Source organism: Peromyscus maniculatus, chromosome 4 (genome assembly GCF_049852395.1).
Source record: "Peromyscus maniculatus bairdii isolate BWxNUB_F1_BW_parent chromosome 4, HU_Pman_BW_mat_3.1, whole genome shotgun sequence".
Classification (NCBI taxonomy): domain Eukaryota; kingdom Metazoa; phylum Chordata; class Mammalia; order Rodentia; family Cricetidae; genus Peromyscus; species Peromyscus maniculatus.
In genome coordinates, this window is record NC_134855.1 from 123,960,743 (window position 1) to 123,983,780 (window position 23,038).

The following is a 23,038-nucleotide window of genomic DNA, read 5'->3' on the forward strand; positions in this document are numbered from 1 at the left end:
GAGACGAGACAGCAAAAGCCTTGGCCAGAAGGGGCCATGTTTTTTCCCTAGATATCTCTGGGGCTTACCTACCCACCATTCACCCATTCCTTTCTCTCCTCTTACCCTCTCTTCTTGCTTTTATTTTTTAGTTTTTAGATTTTATATTCATTCATTTATTCATCTGGGAATAAGTTCTGCCCATGTTGTCCACTGTGGTCTCATTCTTCTGTGCTCAAATGACCCACCCGCCTTTACCTTCCATGTAGCCAGGAGTCCAAGTATGACCCACGGGTTCTCATTTATCAGTCTTAAAAAACTAAGCTACATGGCATAGTAGCACATGCCTATAATCCCAGTGCTCAGGAGGCTAAGGCAGGAGGGTTGCCTTGAGTTCTAGGACAGCTATGGTATACACAGTGAGTTCCAGGCCAGCCTGGACTACATAGCAAAATCCTTTCTCAGAATACCAAAACAAAAACTCCAGTGTGAGAGAGAAGCTGAAGCAGGAGGATCTCAAGTTCAAGGCCAAATTGCCATACATAGTGAGTTCAAGGCCAGCCTGAGCCCGGCTCTACTCAGTGGCTCATGAAACATCAGTCAATAAGTCAATGCTGGAGATGTCATTCTGGAAGAATATTTACTTAGTGTGTGTGAGGCCTGAGTCTGATCCCTCGAACCACACAGAAATTTAATCTGTAAGTAGTACATTCTTTACTCACTTGTTTGTTTTTGAACCAGTGTCTTACTATGTAGCTCAAATTCTTTATACTCTGTAGCAGGCTTTCTTGGACTACCAGCCCCCAAATCAAGTCACAGAGATTTATTATTAATTATTAATGCTCAGCCTTTTTTATGCTTGTCCCGCTAGCTCTTATAACTTATTTTAACCTATTTCTCTTCATCTACATTTTGCCTTGGGGTTTTTTACCTTTCTTTCCTTCTGTATGTCCTTTTATTCTGTACAGCTGGTGGCTGCCTGGCTGGCTGGTCCCAAGCATCTCCCTTTCTTTCTCCTTCGTTTCTTACTCTCCTCTCAAACCTAGATTCCTTCTCCTACTCATTCTCTCTGCCCACCAACCCCACCTATCCCCCCACTGCCTAGCTATTGCCCATTCAGCTCTTTATTAGACCAATCAGGTTCTTTAGGCAGGCAAAGCAACGCATCTTTACATTGTTAAACAAATGCGGCATAAACAAATGTAACACATCTTTACATAATTAAAGTAATATTCCACAACAGAAACAATTGTAACACATCTTTTTTTTTTTTTTTTTTTCTTTTGGTTTTTCGAGACAGGGTTTCTCTGTGTAGCTTTGCGCCTTTCCTGGAACTCGCTATGGAGACCAGACTGGCCTCGAACTCACAGAGATCCGCCTGCCTCTGCCTCCCGAGTGCTGGGATTAAAGGCGTGCGCCACCACCGCCCGGCGTAACACATCTTTAAATCATTAAATATTCTACAACAATACCCCTTTCAGCTTCTTGAGTATAAGGATTATAGTTGTGTACCACCATGCCTTGTAACATGTTTTTGTTTTCTGAAAGAGGATCTCACTCGGTAGCCCTGGCTGGTCTAGAACTCATTATGTAGACCAAGCTGGCTTCCAACTCACAGAGATCCTCCTGCCTCTGCCTCTGCATCCTGAGTGCTGGGACTAAAAGGAGTAGGCCACCACAACTGGCTATTTGGGTTTTTTGAGAAAGAGCCACATATAGCCCAGGCTGACCTCAAACTCACCATTTAGCCAAGGCTGGCCTTGACCTTCTGTTGAACCTCCTACTTCTGTCTCTAAAGTGTTTGGCTGACAGGCATGCACTATTGGCCTAGCTAGTGTATCTTTAAAATGAGTTTATTTACATAACATAACCCAAATACTGTTTGTCTCATACAGGATCTCATGTATCCCAGCTGGCTTTGAATCCCCTATGTATCTGACGATGAATTTCGCTCTTGATCTTTTAGCTCCTACTTCCTAAGTACTGGGATGCCTGTGTGCACCACCATGCCCAGTGTGTACAGTGCTGGGAGTCAAACCCAAGGCCCCATGCACGCACTTTGCCACTGAACTACCTCCTACCCTCTTTTGGACACTTCTGTGACAGGATCTCACTCTGTAGCCCTGGCTTGCCTGGAACTCACTAGTAGCCTAGGCTGGCCTCAAACCCAAAACAGTCCTTCTGCCTCTGCCTTCTGAATGTTGGAATTACAGATGTGTACCACCACTCCGAGGTCTTGATTACAAACATTTAATGCAGAGAATCCCTTGAAATATTTCTTTTGACAAAAATGAATTTGGAGACCTGGTTCAAGTAGCACTTATTTATTCTTCTATATTCATGTTGAGCAACCAAACCTGGGTGTCAGAACTTTTTCCTTATTACAATACTGAAACTCAAGCTCTTTCCCAATACCAAAACCCAAGTTCTTCCTCTTTTTAAAGGGGAGTCACTCCCTCCCCCTTTATGTTTTCCTCTGTTTAGAGGAAATTCACAGAGCCAAGATTTAAAACAGGGCTGGGGGGGGGGAGTTCATCTGTTGAGGGCAGGAGCTCCCTGGCTTTAGGAACATGGCCCGCCTCTTCACTTCCTGACGTCATGCTATTTTTGTCTTTGAATAGCTCATCGACACGATCGCCTCGGAGATCGGAGAACTGAAACGGGAGATGGTGCAGACAGATATCAGCCTGGGAAATGGCCTGGAACCTTCTGAAACCCACAGGTGATCAAAGGCGAAGTTAGGTGCTGGGTGCGAGTTGGGGGACTCCATGAATGAAGTTGGTGAATGAGGAGAGCTGACACTTGGTCACCCCTTCCAAGTTTGGGAACTGGAAGTGCGGTGACAATACCAGGTGGCATTCTCTGTAGGAGGTGGGAGTGGCCTAGAAGCTCCTTGTCTGCTTGTTTATTTTAATTGCTTTGAAGGCACTTGAACTTTATACCCTCTCGATTCCTCCTGGCACCAGAACCAGGAAACCTAGACTTGCCGGTGCCATGTCACAGTGATGGACAGAGTAACACAGCGGATCCTCCGTGCACGAAGTAGAATTCAGTATAGCCCTGTCAGTCTCCAGAAGGTTTAAAGGGGAGCAGCTAAAGAGGATGGACCCATTTTGCATTCTCAGGTCAGAAATTCCCCAGACCTACATAGCTATTAACCTGAAAAACCATCCGGGGGTTTGGAACTGAATGAGGCTATAAAGGCTCGAAACGGGAGGCAATAGCTTGTGCCAGTTTGACATGCTGCATACTCTTTGAATATGGAGAAGGGGCTGGTTTTGATCTGGAACATGGGGGTGCAGGGCTCAGAGGTGGGGTTGTAGGTTGAAGGTCAAGTCTTTTAGCTCTTTGATATAGCCTTTGCTGTTGACACAGAAAGCAGAACAACGTTGCCCCAAAATGACGCAGCAACTGTTGCCTCGGAAACAGATTCATCATCAGGTTTCCCCCCGCTTTTCCCTGGTTGAGGCTTCCTGGAGCAGAACAAAGTTTAAGATTTGTGGTGTGGGTTCTGCTTACAAGTTACTAGACACGCAGGCAAACTAGGTGCCGCTGGTTGCCCAAGCCAGTTTGAAACCAGCCTGACTTGTTCTCTGCCTAAGCTGAGGGAGAGAAAACCGCGTCCAGAGAGGCAGGTGCTAGGTTAGAGAGACAGTAGGGCTGCCATGCCATGCTTCTCAGGAGGAGCTGCATTTGCCTTAACGGGGCACGTTCTAGGTGCCCTCCACTTCCCGGCCTTCTCTGCAAAGCCATGGGGCTAGCCCAGGTGTTCCTCCGTGCTTCTTGGCTTTGGGGGCTTTTCTTTATACCCTAATGTGAAGGACTTTGATTAGTTAAATTGTTTTCACCCATAAACTTGGCACACATGCACAGTGCGTAGTGGTTTTCAGTTACAGATTTTTTTTTTTTCCCCATCTCATATCCGGAGTAGTTCAAAGGCTCTTCTTGAAACTTTAGCCCAGGGTTGACCATTACTCTTTGCACTGTTATGCTTAAGCAAAACTGGAGTCCAGCCGGGCGGTGGTGGTACACGCCTTTAATCCCAGCACTCGGGAGGCAGAGCCAGGCGGATCTCTGTGAGTTCGAGGCCAGCCTGGACTACCAAGTGAGTCCCAGGAAAGGCGCAAAGCTACACAGAGAAACCCTGTCTCGAAAAAACAAACAACAACAAAAAAAAACTGGAGTCCAGGCTGATAAGGAATAGGATTTAGTGACATCGGTTTCTTCCACGTCCAGGAAATCCAGTGCGGGAAGACAAACCCCCACGCTCTGCAGGTGACAGACACAGAGTGAAGGGAACCCCTCTGCTGAGTGGAAGGCATAGATAGGTTTGGGGATCTTGCTCGCTGACCTCAGCACCCCTGTCACCTTCCGCTGACATCCCTCTCCACAAGCCTGAGTCTGATGGGGCCTCTCCTGTCCCAGCCATAGCCATTGCAAAATGCCTGAACTTCCTCAGTTGATGGAACCTGCCGTTAAATACCAAGCTGGTTCCCTGGCAGCTTTACTCCCTGGCTTGTGTTAGCATTTGCTCACTCCATGGTTAACTCTGGAATGTACTTGCAATCTTAATGTTTTCTTATGCCCTGGACTCCTTTTCAGAATAACATTGTAAATGTATTAAACAAAGCCAATAGGATGTCATGGGGAAAACAACTGTGTTGAAACACAAGGGCAAAAGGTTTAAAAGGTAGGGTTCCATGGTGTAGACATTTCTTTACTAACGCGAGTGGGACCGGCAACCACTGTCATCTGAAGAGGGGAATAGAAGGGGGCTCTGTCCCTGGTGCTGCTGCAAGAGAAGTACCTCTGGGTTCTGTTGGCAGCACAGGCACAGGCCCTGGGCACACTCTTGCAGTCCTGTTAACCCCATTCCAGATGGAAGGAGGTTCGTGTGCTCACCCCACCCCCACCCTGACCCCCACCCCCATGTATGTGTGTGAGCAGGTGCAGAGGCACACCTGTAGAGGCCAGAAGCCAACTCTAGGGGTCTTCCTCCATTGCTCTCCACCTTTTTTTTTGGGGGGGGGGGAGCTGGCCTGATGAAGCTGAAGTTCATCGTTTCAGCTAGACTAGCCAGCCATTGAGCTCTCAGTACCTCTCCACCTCCTAGCACCAGGGAGACAGGTACAAGCCACCATGTCCAACTTTTACATAGGTTCTGGACATCCAAACCCAGGTCCTTGTATTTGCACAGCAAGAACTTTGCCCACGGAGCCATCTCTTCCACAGAAAGCTCATTTCAAAGTGAGATTAAAGAAGGCTGGGACGTATCGTAGCTGTGTTCCACCCCTACCACTGCGTATAACCTGCAAACACCCTTCTAGATACGTTAAATCATCTCTAAGCAGGATACGGGGGCACACGCCCTAACAGTGGCATTGGGAGGTGGAGGCAAGAGCATCAGAAGTTGGTGTCTGGACCTCACACCTACTGAGGCTCTCCCCTCCCCTCCCCTCCCCTGTAGCTGCTTCTTGCCTCTAGTCTGTGCTTTCTTGTTCCCTGACCCCCTTCACCTTGGAAAACCCAGAACTTTTGGACGTCTTCTCTTCATTTGCTCCTCTTTATCCAGTTGACCTTATTGAAGATATCTGGAAATGTCTGTACTCATCAGGGAATAATACTAGAGCAACTTCATAGCATTCTCATGTGGCCACTGGCCATAAAGGATTTAGCACAGTTCCTGACCTGGGCAGATACAATGTATGATATTTACAAAGGAAGACTCTAGAGTCTGAAGTCAACCCCATCTGCCCTTGTGACCTTGGATCCCTTGGCTGATCCTCTTTAGGAGTTCAGAGGTGTGCATCAAATTTATAGAGAACATGACTGAACCCGTGGGGTCCCTGGGCAAAGCCACTCTGGCCTAGTCCTGCTTTACCCCACTCACACAAGAACCTTCCTGCCATTCTTGAAGCCTCTCTCTCATAATCCCACTCCCATCCACTTTCAAATCCTAGCAGGTTCATAAAGGGACCACTTCTCACCAGCACCATTGGTACCCTGGCTGCCACTCTTTCCATTTTTCTGGGCTGTTACCTAAGCAGCAATCAATCTAATCCTAACTCACATCACTGCTGTGTTCAAAACTCTTCAGAGGATTTTCATCAGAAACTAAAATCCTGACCACAGCCTTCAAGACCCTGTGGGGTCTCTCTGCCTTCCCTGGCCCCTCTTACACCACCGTATCTTCAATCTCTCTCTCTCTCTCTCTCTCTCTCTCTCTCTCTCTCTCTCTCTCTCTCTCTCTCTCTCTCTCTCTCTCTCTCTCATTCGCTCACCCAGTGCGAGCCGCACTGACTTCTTCACGGGGTCTCCTAACCGGGCCTTGTCCTTGCTGTTCCTTTGCCTGGAATGTGCTTCTCCCAAAGCACTGTCGCCCCCCCAACCCTCCTTTCCTTCTGCCACCTTCCTTGGCTTGCTTAATTTTTTTTCAAAGAACTTGTAAGGATGGAGATAAGCAGCCTTCCAAACTGATGGGCTCTGCATCCATGGAGTCACACAACCACAGGCAGAAAATACTACCTAAAAACTGCATCTTTACTGAACATATTTTTTCTTGTCATTATTCCCTAAACAACTCAAAATAATAACTATTTACAGTGTGTTAGGTATTAGAAATAATCCAGAGATAGTTTTGTCTGTTTGTTTGTTTGGGCCAGTCTTGCTAGACAGCCTAAGTTAACCTCCAAACCCATGATCCCTCTGCCTCAGCCTCTCAAATGTTCAGATTATAGTGTACACTGCTGTGTCTCACTTATAGGAGATAAATGTATGTTATTAGCATTTATGATTCCAGTTTATATAAGAGATTTCCATATCCACAGATTTGGGTATTCTCAAGGGTCCTTGAACCAGGACTGAGGGATTTGTGTACCTTACTTAATCATCTTCTACCTCCAAACACTAGCAGGCCCAGCTCCATGAGAGCAGGGGTTTTACTCCTTATTTGGGGCCAAGAGTGGTGTCTGGCATGTGGCATATCATCCTTAACTGTGGGAGAATAGGTGTCCGACAGCCCTGTGAAGAGTCTCATTAGTTTGTCAGAAGCCAATCACAAGCATAAGATGCCCCCTGTACTAGTGCACAAAGAAAGGAAAGCTGTGCTGAGCACGGCAGTGAACACGTGTAATCCTAGCATTGCGGAGGCTGAGGCAGGAGTATTGCATGTCCCAGGCCAGCCTGGGCTATATAGTGAGTTCAAATAGTACTTAGATCGCTTAGTCAGGGCCTGTCTTGAAAGGAGGAAAGCAAGAAAGCAAGGAAGGAAGGAAAGACACAAGGGAGGATGGAAGGAAGGAAGGAAGGAAGGAAGGAAGGAAGGAAGGAAGGAAGGAAGGAAGGAAGGAAGGAAGCAAGCAAGCAAGCAAGGGGATAAAATTGAAATATGTGGTCAACCTTAGACTTCTTCCCTGACCACAAAAGGGGGCCTGAGTCCCTTCCCTTCTGTCTCTGTCTGTGCTTCCTCCATCAGTACTGAGGTCTGGATTGTTGGGATCCTTTGCTTTTAGATTAAGAGCGGATTGAATCTACTTCCACCCTCTACCAAAAAGAAACTGAACAACCAGGAAGAAGATGGCAGTCAGCCCTCTCTTTGTGGTATTTCTAGTTTCTTCTCTCTGTGTCTTTCTGAAGGCTAAGGGGCATGGGAACATAACAGCCTTTGCTCCACATCCCTCCTGGTGAAAGTTGTCTGTGTTGGGGAGCATCCTCCGGGACTGAAGTGGGCCCATCTCCATCCTCATCTTCCCTGGGCCATCATTGTGAGCTGACAGTCTATGTATTCCTCTGTCCGATGACAGAGAAGAGGGATCCAAAAATACAGCTACATAAATATTCTCTGGACTCAGACTGGACTTTCAGGAGTCCTGAGGATCCTGGCTGGACACAGTCATTGAGGGACATTGCTCCCGCTGCCATCTTGCTGGTGCCCTGTGGCTCAGGTGGAAGCCTGGGTGATGTCTGTAGTCCTAACAGCTCCTCTCTTCTCACCCTGCCCCCAGGTCAGACAGGAATTTAAAGCTTCCTTGGCCAGCTCTAGTTAGTACTGTTAGAATGTAGCAGTTGCCCTCTGCCGTTGGCCTGGCCTGGAAGTCGGGGCTTCACAGTAGCAGTGACATCAAAACCACCGCTCTCTTCCCTTGAAGCTCCAGAATGCAAGAGAGAAGTGTGGCTTCCATCAAGGGCAGTGCTTCTCAACCTTCCTATCACGACGATGATGACGACGACGACCCTTTAATACAGTTCTGCATGTTGTGGTGACCCCAAACCATGAAGTTCTTTTGGCTGCTACTCCTTAACTGTAATTTTGCTATTGTTATGAGTTGTAATGAAAATCTCTATATTTTTTGTTGGTCTTTGGGGATCACAACCCACAAGTTGAGAACTACAGATCTAGGGAAAAGGGAATTCTATCAGAACATGTCTCTAATGAGACAGCTGTGGCCATATCTACTGCTCTGTGCCCTTCGCAAAGAATTCCACCCCGTCTGGTACCACTTTTAAAACAATCCACCAGTTACGTTAAACACAATTCAGCAAAAGTGAGTACCTAAGTATATAGTTAAGGTGAGTTTTCACAGAGAGACCACACAGTCTGCACCTCGGTCCCAAAACAGCTTCTCAACCTGCCCCAAGAGTTTCCTAGTCACATCCACTTCATGCTGAGCCAGTGTCCTGACTGGCATTGAGCTAGACAGTTCTGATTGAAAGGTTTTTGATTGATTATTGTTTGTCTTTGTTTTGATGCTGGGAATTGAACCCAGTTTGTAGCACACATGTTCTATGTACCCTAGCTTTGCCCATTTCCCAACTCTATGTAATTGAAATCATAGCAGTATATGCTTCTAAAAGTGACTTCTTTTATTCAACTTTTAAAAATAATATTGCATCCTATAAACACACCAAAACATTAAATCCATTCTACTATTGGTAGATATTTGACATGGTTCCAGTTCAGAGTCGGATTTGTTGTTTTACATTTTTGTATTTTGAGACAGAGTCTCATGTAGCCCAGGCTGGTCTCCAGCTCACCATGTAGCTGAACATTTTGAACTCTTTTTGGGGGGGAGGGAAGGGGTCACCTCACTAAGTATCTCTGGCTGGCCTGGAACCTGCTATGTAGACCAGGCTGGCCTCTAACTCACAGAGATCTGCCTGACTCTGCCTCCAAAGTGCTGGGATTAAAGTCCTGGGCCTCTGTGCTGAGCCACCTTGAACTCTTGATCTTGCAGTCACTACCTCCTGACCAATGGGATTACAGGTATGCTTCAACACAAGGTCCATTTGTCTGAAGACATGTTCAGCATTTCCTGAACTAATTTGGTTCAGGCCACTAACAACATCATAACTGTAAATATTATACAGATATATTTATAGTTCTGCCTTAAGATTATTTTATCCAGTACAATTTCCCATATTTAAAAATCTTAGGTCCTCAATATTAGTAACTTCAAATACAGGATTCAAAGCCATCTCAGTTTATTCCTTCCCATTTTTTTTTCTTCAAGAGACAGATAACAAAGAGACTGAATTCTCTGATGCTCTTCTAAAGATTTTAGAGAATTCATTCATGATATCCCCGGAAAGGCAGTCAGGCCACTGGATGCAAAGTCATTGAGTATTTTGACTTCTTACACCATCTGTGTCATGTACAGTGTTAGCCAGTAAACAGTTTCTTCTCATATCACATCTGGAAACCTGTTTAAACCATAGGTCACTGTTGCTGTAGACTTGGGGCACATGCTGGAGCATCAGTGAAAAACTTGAGCCAAGCTCATCTTTAAAAGAAGGGTTGGCTTGGGAGCTGGGAGGTACAGCTCTGTGGTAGAACTCTTGACTGGCATTTGCAAAGCTCTGGGTTCCATTACCAGCATTGCAAAAATGGGGGGAAAGGCAAGTGGTTTTCTTCCTTTATTATGACTTCCGCTCTGGTTTCTGCAGAAAGTAGGAGGCTCGTAGGAGCCATGTGCTGCAGAGCACTATGCTTCTCTTGTAGTATCTTAGGCTCTTTGCAAAAAGTGTTTGATGTTCACAGTTTGTAGTTCCTACTTAGACCTTGTCTATTTGAAGAAGTAAACACATATCCCTCCCATGTCTTGGGCGTTCACATTTCCTCTCAAAGATATCAGAAAGAGAAGCTTTTCAAGTGGGTCAAGATTGAAAGGCAGCAGAAAACGGACTGTGTGGAGCTGGCTTATGAGGAGTGCTCACTCCTGTGGGCACATGCTCTATTCAACAGAACAAGTCTTTTGGAATTAAAAGTTTGGTGATGACATTTTCTGTTGTGCCTGTAGTGGGTATAAACATGCCAATCTGATCCATTTCTCTCCAGACATTCCCTTAGATGGCAGCTTATTTCAAGCCACTGAGTGTTCTCAATATGGCTTCCAAGAATTCTGTAAGGATTGTCTAACCCTCTGCTCATACTGTTGACAGCATGATGATTAAGTTCAGCCTAAGGGTAGTATTTACTAAGTGGGTACACTTTGTTATGGTTCCCCCAGTGGAGCCTGAAGATTTACATGACATAGAAAGGAGAGAATGGTAAATGAATGAGTGTCATATAATGGGAGGAATACAGATGGACACAGGAATGTGCCAGGTTCCAAATGAGGAGAGCAGGGGAATTCCAGGTCATTGGTGGTTTTAGGAAAAGTAAGACCTGACATCACTCCATTAAAGAATTAAACAGGTAAGAACAGACAAATGCCCCAAAGAGACATTTAGTCTGTCTCAATTTTTGGTATCCAGAATTTTTTTTTTTCAAAGAGAATTTAACTTTTCATTTTTCTTGATTACTAATGGTTGGTATGTATATTGTGAAGAAAACACACAGCAGGAAATGAACATAATTTGATGAACCTGGGAATGGTGGTGCATAGGTTCTTTCCATCCATCACTAGGGATGCTGAGACAGGAGGGTGGAGAAAGACCTATCTAAAAAACAAAACAAACAAAAACCCAACAGCTGGCTGTGGTACCACACGCCTATAATCCTAGCGCTTAGATATGGAGGCAGGAGGATCACAAGTTCAAGGTTATCCTTTGCTATAGAGTAAGTTGGTGGTCAGTCTGTGCTACAGAAGAGACCCTGTCTCAAAAAACCAAACCCAACCAAATACGAAACAAGCATGAGTTCACCCACTGAGGTAGGACTCGGGGCTGTTCTCTCTTTGCTGTTTTATCTCTTCAGTGAATAACCCTCCGCTTTTGTTTTACTTTGCTAAATATGCAAGTGGTAAGTCACGAATGAATATTTGCCAAATGACAAAGTTTTCTTTTGTTTGTTTGTTTGTTTTTAACATTCTGAGGCCTAGAAATTGGTTCTATTTTGGTTTTTGTTGTTGTTGTTGTTTTTGTTTTAGGGTGTTAGTGGGGTTTGTAATTTTCTTCCTTTGTTTTGTGACTGCTTTTTCATTTGTTTTCAATGTCTCTCTGTGTTGCTGGACTATTCCTGGATCCATATGCTGCAGTCATCCTCTTACTTCAGCTTCCCCAACATCTAGGACTCCAGGCCTGTGCCAGGGCAACTGTTGAGTTGGCATCCCTGTTTTGATCAGTGGCACCGTTCTGTTTCCTGGTTGGCATCTCTGTCAACAGTAGACTTTGGCCCTGTAGGTATAACATTGGCCATACTCTAGGGTTAGAGTCACCCTACACTTTAATTTTTTTATTTGTCTGATGTTAGGGATCAAGCACAGGGCCTCGTGCGTGCTATAGAGGTAGGTGCCAACTACGCAGCTGTACCCCAGCCTCCCCCCCCCCTTTTTTTTTTTAATCTGGCAGCTTTGCCTGCTGCTAGCTTGGCTCTGCCACAAGGTATCTGCTTAGTTAGAATTCTGCTAGTGAACTGGTCCAGCTAGGCAATAGCATCTCACAGCCAAAAGCACTTAAGTAGTAGAAACCATGAATGCAAAGAATGCATGCCTTCCCGTGAAGCTGCGGATTGGAGGGCCGCGGCAGACTGAGCCCGCCTGGCTCCTTCTTCTCTCTGTTCTCAGCTCCAAGGGCAACCAAGACAACAGGTTCTTTGTTCCCACTTCTTATTTTTACAGGAACAAATGAAAGCCTCTGCCAGCACTGACTCCATATCTGGCCTTTTCATCTCGAGCTGGAGAGGAAGCTCCAGGGTGAAATCACCCCCCCTCCCCACCGCTGCTGCCACCACTGTCCCCCACCCCCAGTCTTTCTTGTGTGCAAATGGCCGCCTTGGGTGACAGCCATCAGGTTTTGTCGCCATTTCTAAATACTTTCCTCCTGGGCCTCAGGAAATAGAAATTTAAAAAAATTAAATGAAAGCCCTAAAAAAAAAAATATGTGTTTCCCCCGCCTCATAAAATTCCTCCTGCTACATATCATTAGAAATCACTTTCAGGAAGTTGTGGCTTCCTCCTGCAAGAAGCAATAGCCCTCAGCCACTTGGAAACCTAATCCATAACCCAAAATATAGTAGAGTTTCGTTTTCCTTTTAGAGTTTGAAAGGATAAGAGGTCCCTGGGGAAATAAAGCATCAACTTCATGGCTGCTGGGAAACTTCCGAAGTTGGAAATGTGGAACTAGGACCTGTAATGCACTTGCCTAGAGTGTACAAGGCTCTGGCTTTGACCTCAGCACCACAAAAATCAACAAAATGGCAGCCACAACTCAGGAAACTGGACTTGTGTGGGTTCTGTTTGGGTTTTGTTTTGTTACATCATTTTCACCTCGAATAAGGAGTTAAGTTGGATGGCTTAACCATCCCTTCCATCTCAGCTAAACACGCAGAGATCTTACAAGAACGCGGTTCCCTAGTCCTCAGCCATCACCCTTCCTGTCTTGACCAGTGGGTAGAAGGTTCCTCAGGTCATCTGCCGACGTTTATGCTGGAAACAGAATTTGTGTTCTAGGGCCTTATGCCATCTGGAATGGATCTGGGCCTCCTTTCGTCTCCAGACCTTATGGTTACCCACAGGGGTTTGATTTAGCCTGGAGAGTCGGGACTGTTGCAGTGCCTGGAGGTATTAAGCAATCATCAAACATCAACCAACCACTAGGTGTTTTTGAAACGGAAGGTTTCTGGGAAGTTTTGTTTGCTTGGCATATGTGTGAGGTATTGTTATTTGTGCCGGAAATATTTCTATTAGGTGCATTTTTTTTTCTGTATAGGACCTTTATTTGTTTGTCTTCATAAGGAGCCTACATTTTCTGAAACACGATTGACCCTCAGCCCTGCCACCTGCTACCACCACCCCCAACTCTAAGAAACCCTGGACTCATTTCCCACGAAACATGGTATCTGATTGGCCACTGCCAGGCATTTTGCTACTGGTTCGAGGATTTGCTACTCCCAACAGCAAAATCATGATATACACAAGACTCCACCCTCTGTCTGGTCCTTACTTCTGAAGACAGCCCAAGAGCTAAAGTCTCAGAAGCAAGAAGCCTGGGCCCGGCAGTGAGGCATATTCGTATGTGCCAGGGACAGGTAGTTAGATTACAGATGAATAAGAACTCATGGGATGAATGCTAAAGCCCCTTTGGTATATGTCCCTCAGTGTTTCTTTCTTTCTTTCTTTCTTTCTTTCTTTCTTTCTTTCTTTCTTTCTTTCTTTCTTTCTTTCTTTCTTTCTTTCTTTCTCTCTCTCTCTCTCTCTCTCTCTCTCTCTTTCTTTCTTTCTTTCTTAAATTTACTTATTATGTACGCAGTATTCTTCCTGCATGTGTCCCTGCAGGCCAAAAGAGGGCACCAGATCTCATTACAGGTGGTTGTGAGCCACCATGTGGTTGCTGGGAGTTGAACTCAGGACCTTTGGAAGAGCAGCCAGTGCTCTTAACCTCTGAGCCATCTCTCCAGCCCCTCCCTCAGTGTTTCTACGAGCCTCCTGCAAGGCACCTACCTTAACTGAAGGGTAGGTCCACCAATACTACCTACTTTCTGGTTTCTCCCTTGGGCACCAAGCTCCTGCTGTTGGAATAATCTGCTCTAAGTACTGAAATAAGCACTCTAGATTCGGTACTCTTAGAATATTTGTCACCAGTGTTCTACTCTGTCCTTGTAAATCTAGGCTAAAGGTCATCATTGGCTTTTTACCCTAAGACTAGAAAGCCCATCTGTGAGAGGAATCCATGAGCAATGAGGAAAGAGCTGCTAAAACCTCAGACTGGTTAGTCTGCAAGGGAGGAAGCCACTTCCTTGCCCAAGGCTCCAAAATGGCCAAAAGCTTGATAGCTGTGGTGACTCTGGCCAACCATTTCCTGATAAACACACAAACAAAAACCCTTTGTCTCCTGAGGCTAGAACTAAGCAGCCAGAGTAGACTCCTCTGAGCCTGGCTGAGGGAAAGCCTGAGCCTAAGATTGAACATAGGGGCCTCAGAATGAAGCTCAGACCAAATGCTCCTGAGTGTCCCCGCTTCCTCAGGAGCAAGGGCTATCTGAATACCGTCTCCTACTCATGCCTGCTCTGGACTGAGTCTGAGCATGGTTCATGTGAGGTCAGCCTGTGAAGGAATTAATGCCTTGGAGATATGCAGATGGCAGTGAGGAGATCCAAGCCCTGGGTTCCTTGTAGCTGAAGGAGAGTGGGGAGGAGAGTTGGATTTGAGCTCAGTTTTGACAGTTTGGAGGAGTCTGATTGAGCATTTACTTAGACCTTTCCAATGTCTCCAAGTGACTAGATTTCCATGGCTCATCAGTAAATTTGTAAGTAGAAGCAAAACAAAAACCTTGATCAAGCATAAAGATGTCTTTGTCCATGAAGGTGGACCTTGAACACACCAGATTCCAAGGCAGATATGTGAACATTTGTGCTGGGTGGACACAGGCTCTCACACATAAGCACCGGGAAAGCAAGGGGCCAGTTGTTTTCAGTTAATTCCATTAAGGACTTGTCATTCCATTTTTTAAAAAGTTTATTTTGTGAGTGTGTGTGTGTGTATGTGTGTGTGTGTGTGTGCGCGCGCTCATGTGCATACATGTGGAGGTCAACGTTTCCGAGTCTTGCCTTCTATCTTATTTTTGCTGCTGTGCTGAGTACTCCGGGCTAGTTGGCCTTTGGCCTTTTGGGAAATTCTTCTGTTGGGAGAGCTTTCTGTCTTGGCCTCTCATTTCACCATAGGGATGCTAGGATTACTCTGTACTTTTTACCTGGGATGCAGGGACTCAGTGCAGGTTGTGAGGCTTGTGTGACCAGTGCTTTTACTAGCTGAGACATCTCCCTGGCCTGAAATGTTTAATTTAAAAACAAACAAACCTTTTAGTCTTAAAAGAAAAATGAGATACATACTATTTTAAATGACAAAAGGTGCCCAATTAATTCAATTAATTGAGTTATTTAACTCAATAGAGATGTTTCTTACACACAAAGAGAAGGTCTAGGGATCTTTTTGTTTTATTTGTTTATATAAGCTTACTGCACTTTGTTCAGACAAAGGGAAGACAAAATTAGAATTTAGTTTAAAGATCTTATCAATTGTAGGATGGAACAATGTATCATTCCGTAAATCAGAATGAGTGTAGTAAGGAGCCAAGGACAGAGGTTGTTGTATAGCCAGAAACCAGAAAGATTTCTAAAACTGGTTTGGTTGTTTCAAAGTTGCTTTCTCTGTAAGGTGGGAAGAGGAAGAGAGTAATAGAAGGAGATCTAAGGGAAGGTCTCCTGAGGGTGCCTAACCCTGGCATCCAGGAGGTGGGCTGTGAGGAATGGAGATAGGGGAATTACAAATTGAGCCAGCCTGGGCTACATAATAAAACCTTGTCTTAAACAAGGAGAGAGGGCCAGATGGTGGTGATGGCACTCGCCTTTAATCTCAGCTCTCAGGAGGAAGAGGCAGGCAGAGGCAGGCAGATCTCTGTGAGTTTGAGGCCAGCCTGGGCTACAGAGTGAGTTCCAGGACAGTCAAAGCTGTAATACAAAGAACCCCTGTACTGAAGAAACAAAAATAAAAACAAAAAAGAGAGAGGGCTTGGGTGTGGTGGTGGCGCACAACTTTAATCCCCGCACTCGGGAGGCAGAGGCAGGCGGATCTCTGTGAGTTTGAGGTCAGCTTGGTCTGTATATCAAGTCCTAGGACAGCCAGAGATACATAGAAAAACACTGTCTCAAAAACAAAACAAAACAAACAAGCAAAAAAACCACATAAGTAACTGGTTAGCATAGGGCTGCTTCCAGTTACCTTTTTACTTAATTAAGGCAGAGGGAATGTTAAGTCAATTGAAACCTTTTTGTTTGGGAATTGGCTGTTATCTCTCTCTCTCTCTTGATTCCATGTTGGGAATTGTCTATTCTTAGAATTCTTTGGAGGACAGATATCAACTTGACTTGGGTTTGGCCATGAGCAGCAGTGACTCCATTTTTATTTCAGGCTCCCCATTGAGGCCTGGGGCAGGAATTTAGTCTATAACAATGGAGTCCTATAATTTTTATTTGGCAGTACCTACACTCCAAGGCTGAAGGCTGAACCGTCCAGAGCACTGCACATCTGCTGAGACGTAACAGCCAGGTGGACACGGACTGTTCTTGATTGACAGTAAGAACTCGGCATTTTGCTCTTTTTTTTTTTTTTTTTTTATTGTTATTAACACCCGAACTAGGATTCTTACATCTGGAAAATTATGGACTGAATTTACTGTGCTAATATTTTTCCCATAGAAACAACCTCACATCAATTTTAATTAACTAATTAGTTAATTAATTAACATATCTATTTTGGGCTATGCTGGGAATCAAACCCAAGATTATGCCCATCCTCGACTATACCTCTAGGTTATACACCCCAACCTCTAATTTTTTATATATTTTTACTTTACTATCTCATGTTTGATTGAAAAAGACAAAAATTATAAAGTCAGAATAAACACTTTAGATATGTTGTTTTGGATGGTATATGGTAGAGAGAGCAGTGTAGTGGAATGTTCAAGAAAACCTCTGGATATACTGTGGACACTAGGACTGGCCATCAGGGGCTGCACTGTGGTCTCTTCTGACTCCCAGGGTCTGATCAGAAAGTGAAAGAACATCTGTCCTTTGGAATCTGCGGTTTCTCAGGACTGAACCTAATCCTGCTGATTCTAATAAAACTAAGTCAAGTGTCAGCCTGGCTGTTCCGCTGAGGGTTCACTTGATGTCCTCACTGACCCTTCCACCTCCTCCAGCTACTAATGTCTGGTACCTAGAAATGAAGAAAGTGGAAAGACCCCTTCATCCTATGCTCCAGAGCCTTAAATCACGTGTGACCCAGGGGCATCAGGTGCTAGAGAGCCCTAACTCAGAGTCATGATGCTGGGCTGTTGTTTCCACGACAACAGATGCAGGCTATGAGTTTCCCAGTGGGTGTTTATTCTCTTCCCTCCATCCTCTCCTCTGTCCTTATTTGATAAACCTCTCCTCCCTTCAGATATTCCCTTTTGCTTTCACATCATATATGTTCACTATTAATGTAGAGCCTGCATATTTTGACTCTCCCCTGTTCCTCTTTCTTATTCCCTTCTGTGTTTAAGCCCCTTCTTTGCCACCATGGTCCTTTGGTCTTTCCTTATGGTCTTTTATCAACTGGACTTAGCACAAGGTCACAATCCTTGCTTGCTCTCAGGCAAGTGAGCCTTAAGGCATAATCACCACCTGGTGTTGGAGGTACCATTTACAAACGAGAAAAATGAGGCTCAGAACTGGTCAAGGTCTCACATGCCTGGACCAATCAGAAGAGGGATACCATGCTTCCATCCTTGAGGCTGGCCCTGGGACACCTCACTGGGACCATGTCATTATTATAAATGCCTGGATTGTATCATGGGATGCCTTATTACCTTTCTAAGCCACTCAGCCTTTGCCAGCACTGATTTACATAGAGATAGCTGTCTGTCTTAGAAATCAATGGCTTCTGTTCCTCTCGGTGGCTCGGTCTTAGGTGGAGCTCCCTAGAAGCAGAGCCTGATGCACAAATTCCTGTGCAGATAGTTTCTAGAAGGAGGCACTCGGGAGCAGGGTGATAGACAGAAAGGGAAGCAAGGCAAAAATCTGGGCTCTGCCAAATCCCACTCTAAAATGCCCCACCTTGAGAGAAGGCCACTCCCTTCTCCAGCCACATCTGTATGTCGTGGGCAGTGGTTGTTTCCCAGGGGAAGAGCAGACATAACTTCCCAGGAATTTCCAGGAGAATGAAGAGGCTATCAGCTGTTGGTGGAAAGTGCCCCCAACAACTAGAGTGTGGACTCCTGTCCTGGAAAGGAGGCTCTGGAGGGGGTGAGAGCATCCACCTGACAGTCCATATGTCATCTGTCAGCTCTTTCCTGAAGATTATTCCTGATAAAAGCCACCACTTGGTCCTCTAATAATACACTATAAACCTCACGTGGCTGGCTGGATCAAGACTGTGCCAAAGACTAATTGCAAGGTCTAATTTATGGTTTCTTCTTTATGAGGCTCCATGAATCTTACTCACCATCTTCCTGTCTGGGCCCTGGCTGCTTAGGCTGAGGCCAATCATCAGAACAAAGAGCATTTTTAAAAACAACAACTTCAAACCAGGGAGGATTTGTGGGATGTGACCTTCTAAGAAGAAGTGAAATGCTTTCTTACTTGCTCAGAACACCTGGGAGGAACACCATTGTCAGATACTGTCAGATTTGGACTTGATAATATATGGCAGATTGGAGACGGTGGGGAAATGTGGCGCTATGGTTTTTCTGGTTTGGTTTGGTTTGGTTTGAAGTGCTGAGGAGCCAGCCTTGAAGATACTAGGCCAGCGCTATACTACCGTGTATCTGTGGCTCTAAAGTACCTGTTTTGAACTTTTGGCATTCCTTCAGTAGCGTGTCACCACTCCCCTCCTCCAGCCCTCGAAGAAAACCAGTTAACTGATCAGAATCCACAGTTCACATTCCCTACCTAGTTCGCCAGCCTCGCGTTCCTTACAGTGACATCCTCAAGTGGACTGGATCAGTGTTCCCCAGAGCATGAGGGAACCGGGTGGCTCTGACTCACCAGGACCCACAAAATCAGAATCTTGGGGGTCAAAACCAGGAGTCTGCAGCTTCACCAGTCCCCAGAGGATTCCTACACAGGCTCACAAATTTGGCAAGTTATAGTCTTCCAGTATGGTTTCCATTGTGATCCCCATACCCACATCCCACCTCAAAGTCTCATTGACTTTATCTGGTGTGCAGTCTCACCTCTGACCCTGTCTGAGTTTCTCGGATGACATTTGTAGATGGGTGGGGTGGAGAGGCAATGGTCTTCAGTTGGCTCACTTGTGTGATAGGAGTCTTCACCCCTGCTTCAAGAGTTTGCTCTTTGACCCCCATGAGGAGTCACTGTAGAACACCCAGAGGGACTGTGGTGGCTTTTGCAGAAGGGGCAGCACCTTCCCTTATTCTGACACAGACTCCTCTTTCTGAAAACTGACAACAAAATTAAAAGAAAACTTTCATGTATTTGAGCAAAAACAACACAAAAAGCAAGGCTTCTCTTTGATTTTGTGTGTGTGTGTGTGTGTGTGTGTGTGTGTGTGTGTGTGTGTGTGTGTGTGTGTGTGCTGGGACGACCTCACTGGCTTGCCAGAGCTGGCCTTGGTCTCCTGGGTTCAGGTGATCCTTCTGCCTAAGCTTCTTGTGTAGCTGGTGCTTGAGGTACGCATCTAGATGATAAATGAAACTTGAAGCTGTTTAGATCTGTATAAAACCAAGACACTGGGGAAAGGGGTGGGATGGGTTCCCTGGGGGTCCTAGTGTTCTCCTTTTGTTTCCATGACAGTGACAGAGATGGACAATCTCATGTTTCCTTTCAGCAGTCTTCCATTCTCCATCCTTCCCAGTCTTAGGGCTTTATCCAGGACACACACTGGGCATGTTTGATGACTGGATGTACCCCACACTAAGCCTGTGCCTTTGGACACAAGGATCAAGTGTGACATTCCTGCTGGCTACTCTGGGACCATGGTGGGGACCTGGTCCCTTAGAGCCAGGGAAGGTGTCAGTGCTGAGTGTGAGAGAGGAAGAGGGTCCCCAGAACCAAGCAATCTTGGACTAGAATTTCAATACTCTCCCTCTGAGCAAGGACATGCCCTCGATCAAGATCTGACTTCCTGATCCTTTCGTTTGTGATTTGTTTTGCTTTTTGTTTACTTTTGTTTTTGAAACAGGATCTCACCTGTAGCCTTGGCTGGCCTGGAACTCCCTATGTACATCAATCAGACTTCCAACTCAAAGAGATCCAACTGTCTCTGCTGGGATCAAAGGCCTGGACTCCACACCTGGCTACCTTGAAATCTTGATCCTTCTACCTCCATTTCCAAGTGCTAGAATTATACATGTAATACACATGTAATACACATGTGTACCTAGACCAACACTATAGTACTCACAGTGTAGTGCTTCAAGGAGTGCTTGTGAAGAAACCAGCAGCTCCATGCATCCTCAAGCCTCAGTTTTCTCATTTCTCACCTAGAGTTAGGTGTTGGTACCAAAGGAGGTCGATATGGCTTGTCTGTTGCTATGATCTACGGACCACAAAACCTCCCCATTTGAAAGACATGAGTCATTCAGGGGTTTTCAATGTATTCATGATGTTGTGCATTCCTTGCTGTTACCGTATACCACACTCCTGGAGTTACCTGGTACCTGTTTGTAGTCCCTGCTCATTTCTCCCTCCCCTTTATTCTCAGTCAACCACTAACCTACTTTCTCTCCCTGGGTCTCTTCCTACTCGGAACTTGTGTAATAGAGTCATACAATACCCAATACCATGACCTTAGCTCAGTGACCCCTTATCCCCCACCACAAAATGGGATGGACTTACTTACCTGGCTCTTCTCATTTAGCATGCTATTTTCCAGATTGACCCTGTGGGAGCATTTCATATTGTAGCTGAGTAATATAATGCACCCATTTGTTGTTTATTTGTGGGTCTGGGGTTGTTCGTTTGTTGTTCAAACAGGGTCTCACTATGTAGCCCTGACTGGCCTTGAATTCACAGAGATCTGCCTCCTGACTGCTGAGATAAAAGGCTTGTGCCACCACACCACACCCAACTATAAAAAGCTTTTAGGGCATACATTTGTTGGCTTTTATGAATAGCACAGCACCATTGAATTATGATATTTTTATTATTCCTAATGTTGGGGATAAAGAATGCTTAGGTTTGTAAGAAGAAAAGAAAACCAGTCATTTATATACAGAACAAATATCCCCAAGTGTGATTTGCCTATAAAGGGCAACAGTACTTGTGTTTGTGACAAATGTCTTTAAGCATTGAGACCTCAGGTTTATGGTGGTATTTTATTTGTACTGAAATGTGATTTTATTTGTATGTTAATAAATAAAGTTGCCTGGGGGTCAGAGCTATTAGCAAGCCATAGGAAAGCAGGGCAGTGGTGGTGTATGCTTGTAATCCCAGCACTTGGTAGGCAGAGCTAGGTAAGTCTCTGTGTTTACTTGGTTAGGTCTAAGCGGCTGTGGTACTAACGGGGTGACAAAGATTTGTCCTGACTGTGGGCAAGGCAGGAAAACTCTAGCTACAACTGTATCTGAAGTTTAGCAGTTTAAAGGTCTGTCCTCCAAGTAAGAAATACTTTATGCCCAAAGACAAACAAACCTAAGTCAAATAATAATAGTCTTTATAGTATTTAGAACCTTTTGAAAATAGGGGTAGAGGCAGAGGGCTGGGCCATTGCATACAAAGTGCTTCCTTTTATATTGGTGGATAAAACATGTTTGTCCTCAAGATCTTTAGATAGAAGGGTGATGTCCTTAGGATGCTACACATTCTATGACAGGTCTGCCCAGTATGTTCCTAGGGGTGGGATCAGTCCTTTGAGCCCTGTCCTTTTCTTTTTTCTAGCATGGTGAGACACAAGGATGATGGCTATTCTGAAGACAAGGATGGGAAGACGTGTCCCCGAGACTCTGGCTATGACAGCCTCTCCAATAGGCTCAGCATTCTGGACCGGCTCCTCCACACCCATCCCATATGGCTGCAGCTGAGTCTTAGTGAGGAGGAGGCAGCAGAGGTTCTGCAGAACCAGCCTCCAGGGGTAAGACCCAAGACTCGGGGGAGGTTGAGGCAGGCATGCTGCTACCTGACAGAGAAACACTTAGAGATAGTTCCAGAAAGTTCTTCCCGGCTTCTAGGTGGCTTCCAGTGTAGACCTCAAATACAATGCAGGGGAATTCTGGGGTCCACAAGGCAGTTTCTGAGAGCAGACCTTTTCCAGGTCTGTCTTCCTGTTTTCATCTGCTCAATGATCAGACTGTATGGCTCAGCAGGGGACCAGGGCATCAAAGGAAGGAAGAGCCCTGGCCAGAGGTCCTGGGCCTGACCTTCGGGGCCTGGTTCTGGCTCCCTGCCTGCCCTGATGCTCTCCCTTCATTCTGAGTCAGAGGACCCTATGGGGCCCAACCATACATCTGGGGCCATAACCTTAAGAAGTTGTGTGAGCCACAGACTTGTCTTCTCAGGCTACCAGTGTTGGGTTTTATAGTTGTTGTTTTGTTTGTTTGTTTTGTTTTTGGTCTTTCTCAGTCACTTTCCATGTGAATCTAAGTCAGATTCTGTTTCAGCAGCTACTACCTATCCAGGACCATTGGTTCCTCTTATTCAGCATGCTTACCCTACCAATAGCCACTGTAGCCCATGTCTGCAATCCTAACACTGGATGGCTGAGGCAGGAGGATCTGGGTTCAAGACCAGCCTGGGCTATGTAGAAAGACTCTCTTTGAAAAGAGAAAAAAGAAAGATGGAGAATGGCTGAGTAGATAATGCACTGGTCATACAAAGTATGAGGACTAAACTTCGGCTCCCCCAACCAATCTGTGAGCTCTGGATTCAATTGAGAGGCCTCAATAAATGAAGTATAGAGTAATTGACAAAGATACCTGATGTCAACTTTAGATATAAATACATACATACATACATACATACATACATACATACATACATACCATTCTACTGCTCTATAGACGTTCCTTAAAAACAAAACAAAACAAAAAAACCATTATTCCATGACTGGCATACCTGGTGCTGTCATTATGGTAGGGTCTCGCCTGCATAAAGCTATTTAGACTCTCTCACATTGGAGTGAATGAA

General features: G+C 45.3%; 1 protein-coding gene across 6 annotated transcripts in view; it reads left to right on the forward strand.

Moving 5' to 3' along the window:
- The window catches only part of Rin2 (Ras and Rab interactor 2), a 214,052-nt gene that overhangs the window by 149,067 nt on the left and 41,947 nt on the right, over positions 1-23,038 (forward strand). For 3 of the 6 annotated variants that reach the window (XM_016002984.3, XM_016002985.3, XM_016002983.3), the window contains 2 exons: positions 2,601-2,701; positions 21,794-21,986. In XM_016002984.3, the coding sequence (XP_015858470.1) occupies positions 2,601-2,701; positions 21,794-21,986 (294 nt within the window). Of the gene's footprint in view, positions 1-2,600; positions 2,702-2,945; positions 3,105-16,391; positions 16,488-21,793; positions 21,987-23,038 lie in introns of all 6 variants that reach the window. The other 3 variants (XM_076570778.1, XM_076570776.1, XM_076570777.1) reach the window with 3 other exon arrangements.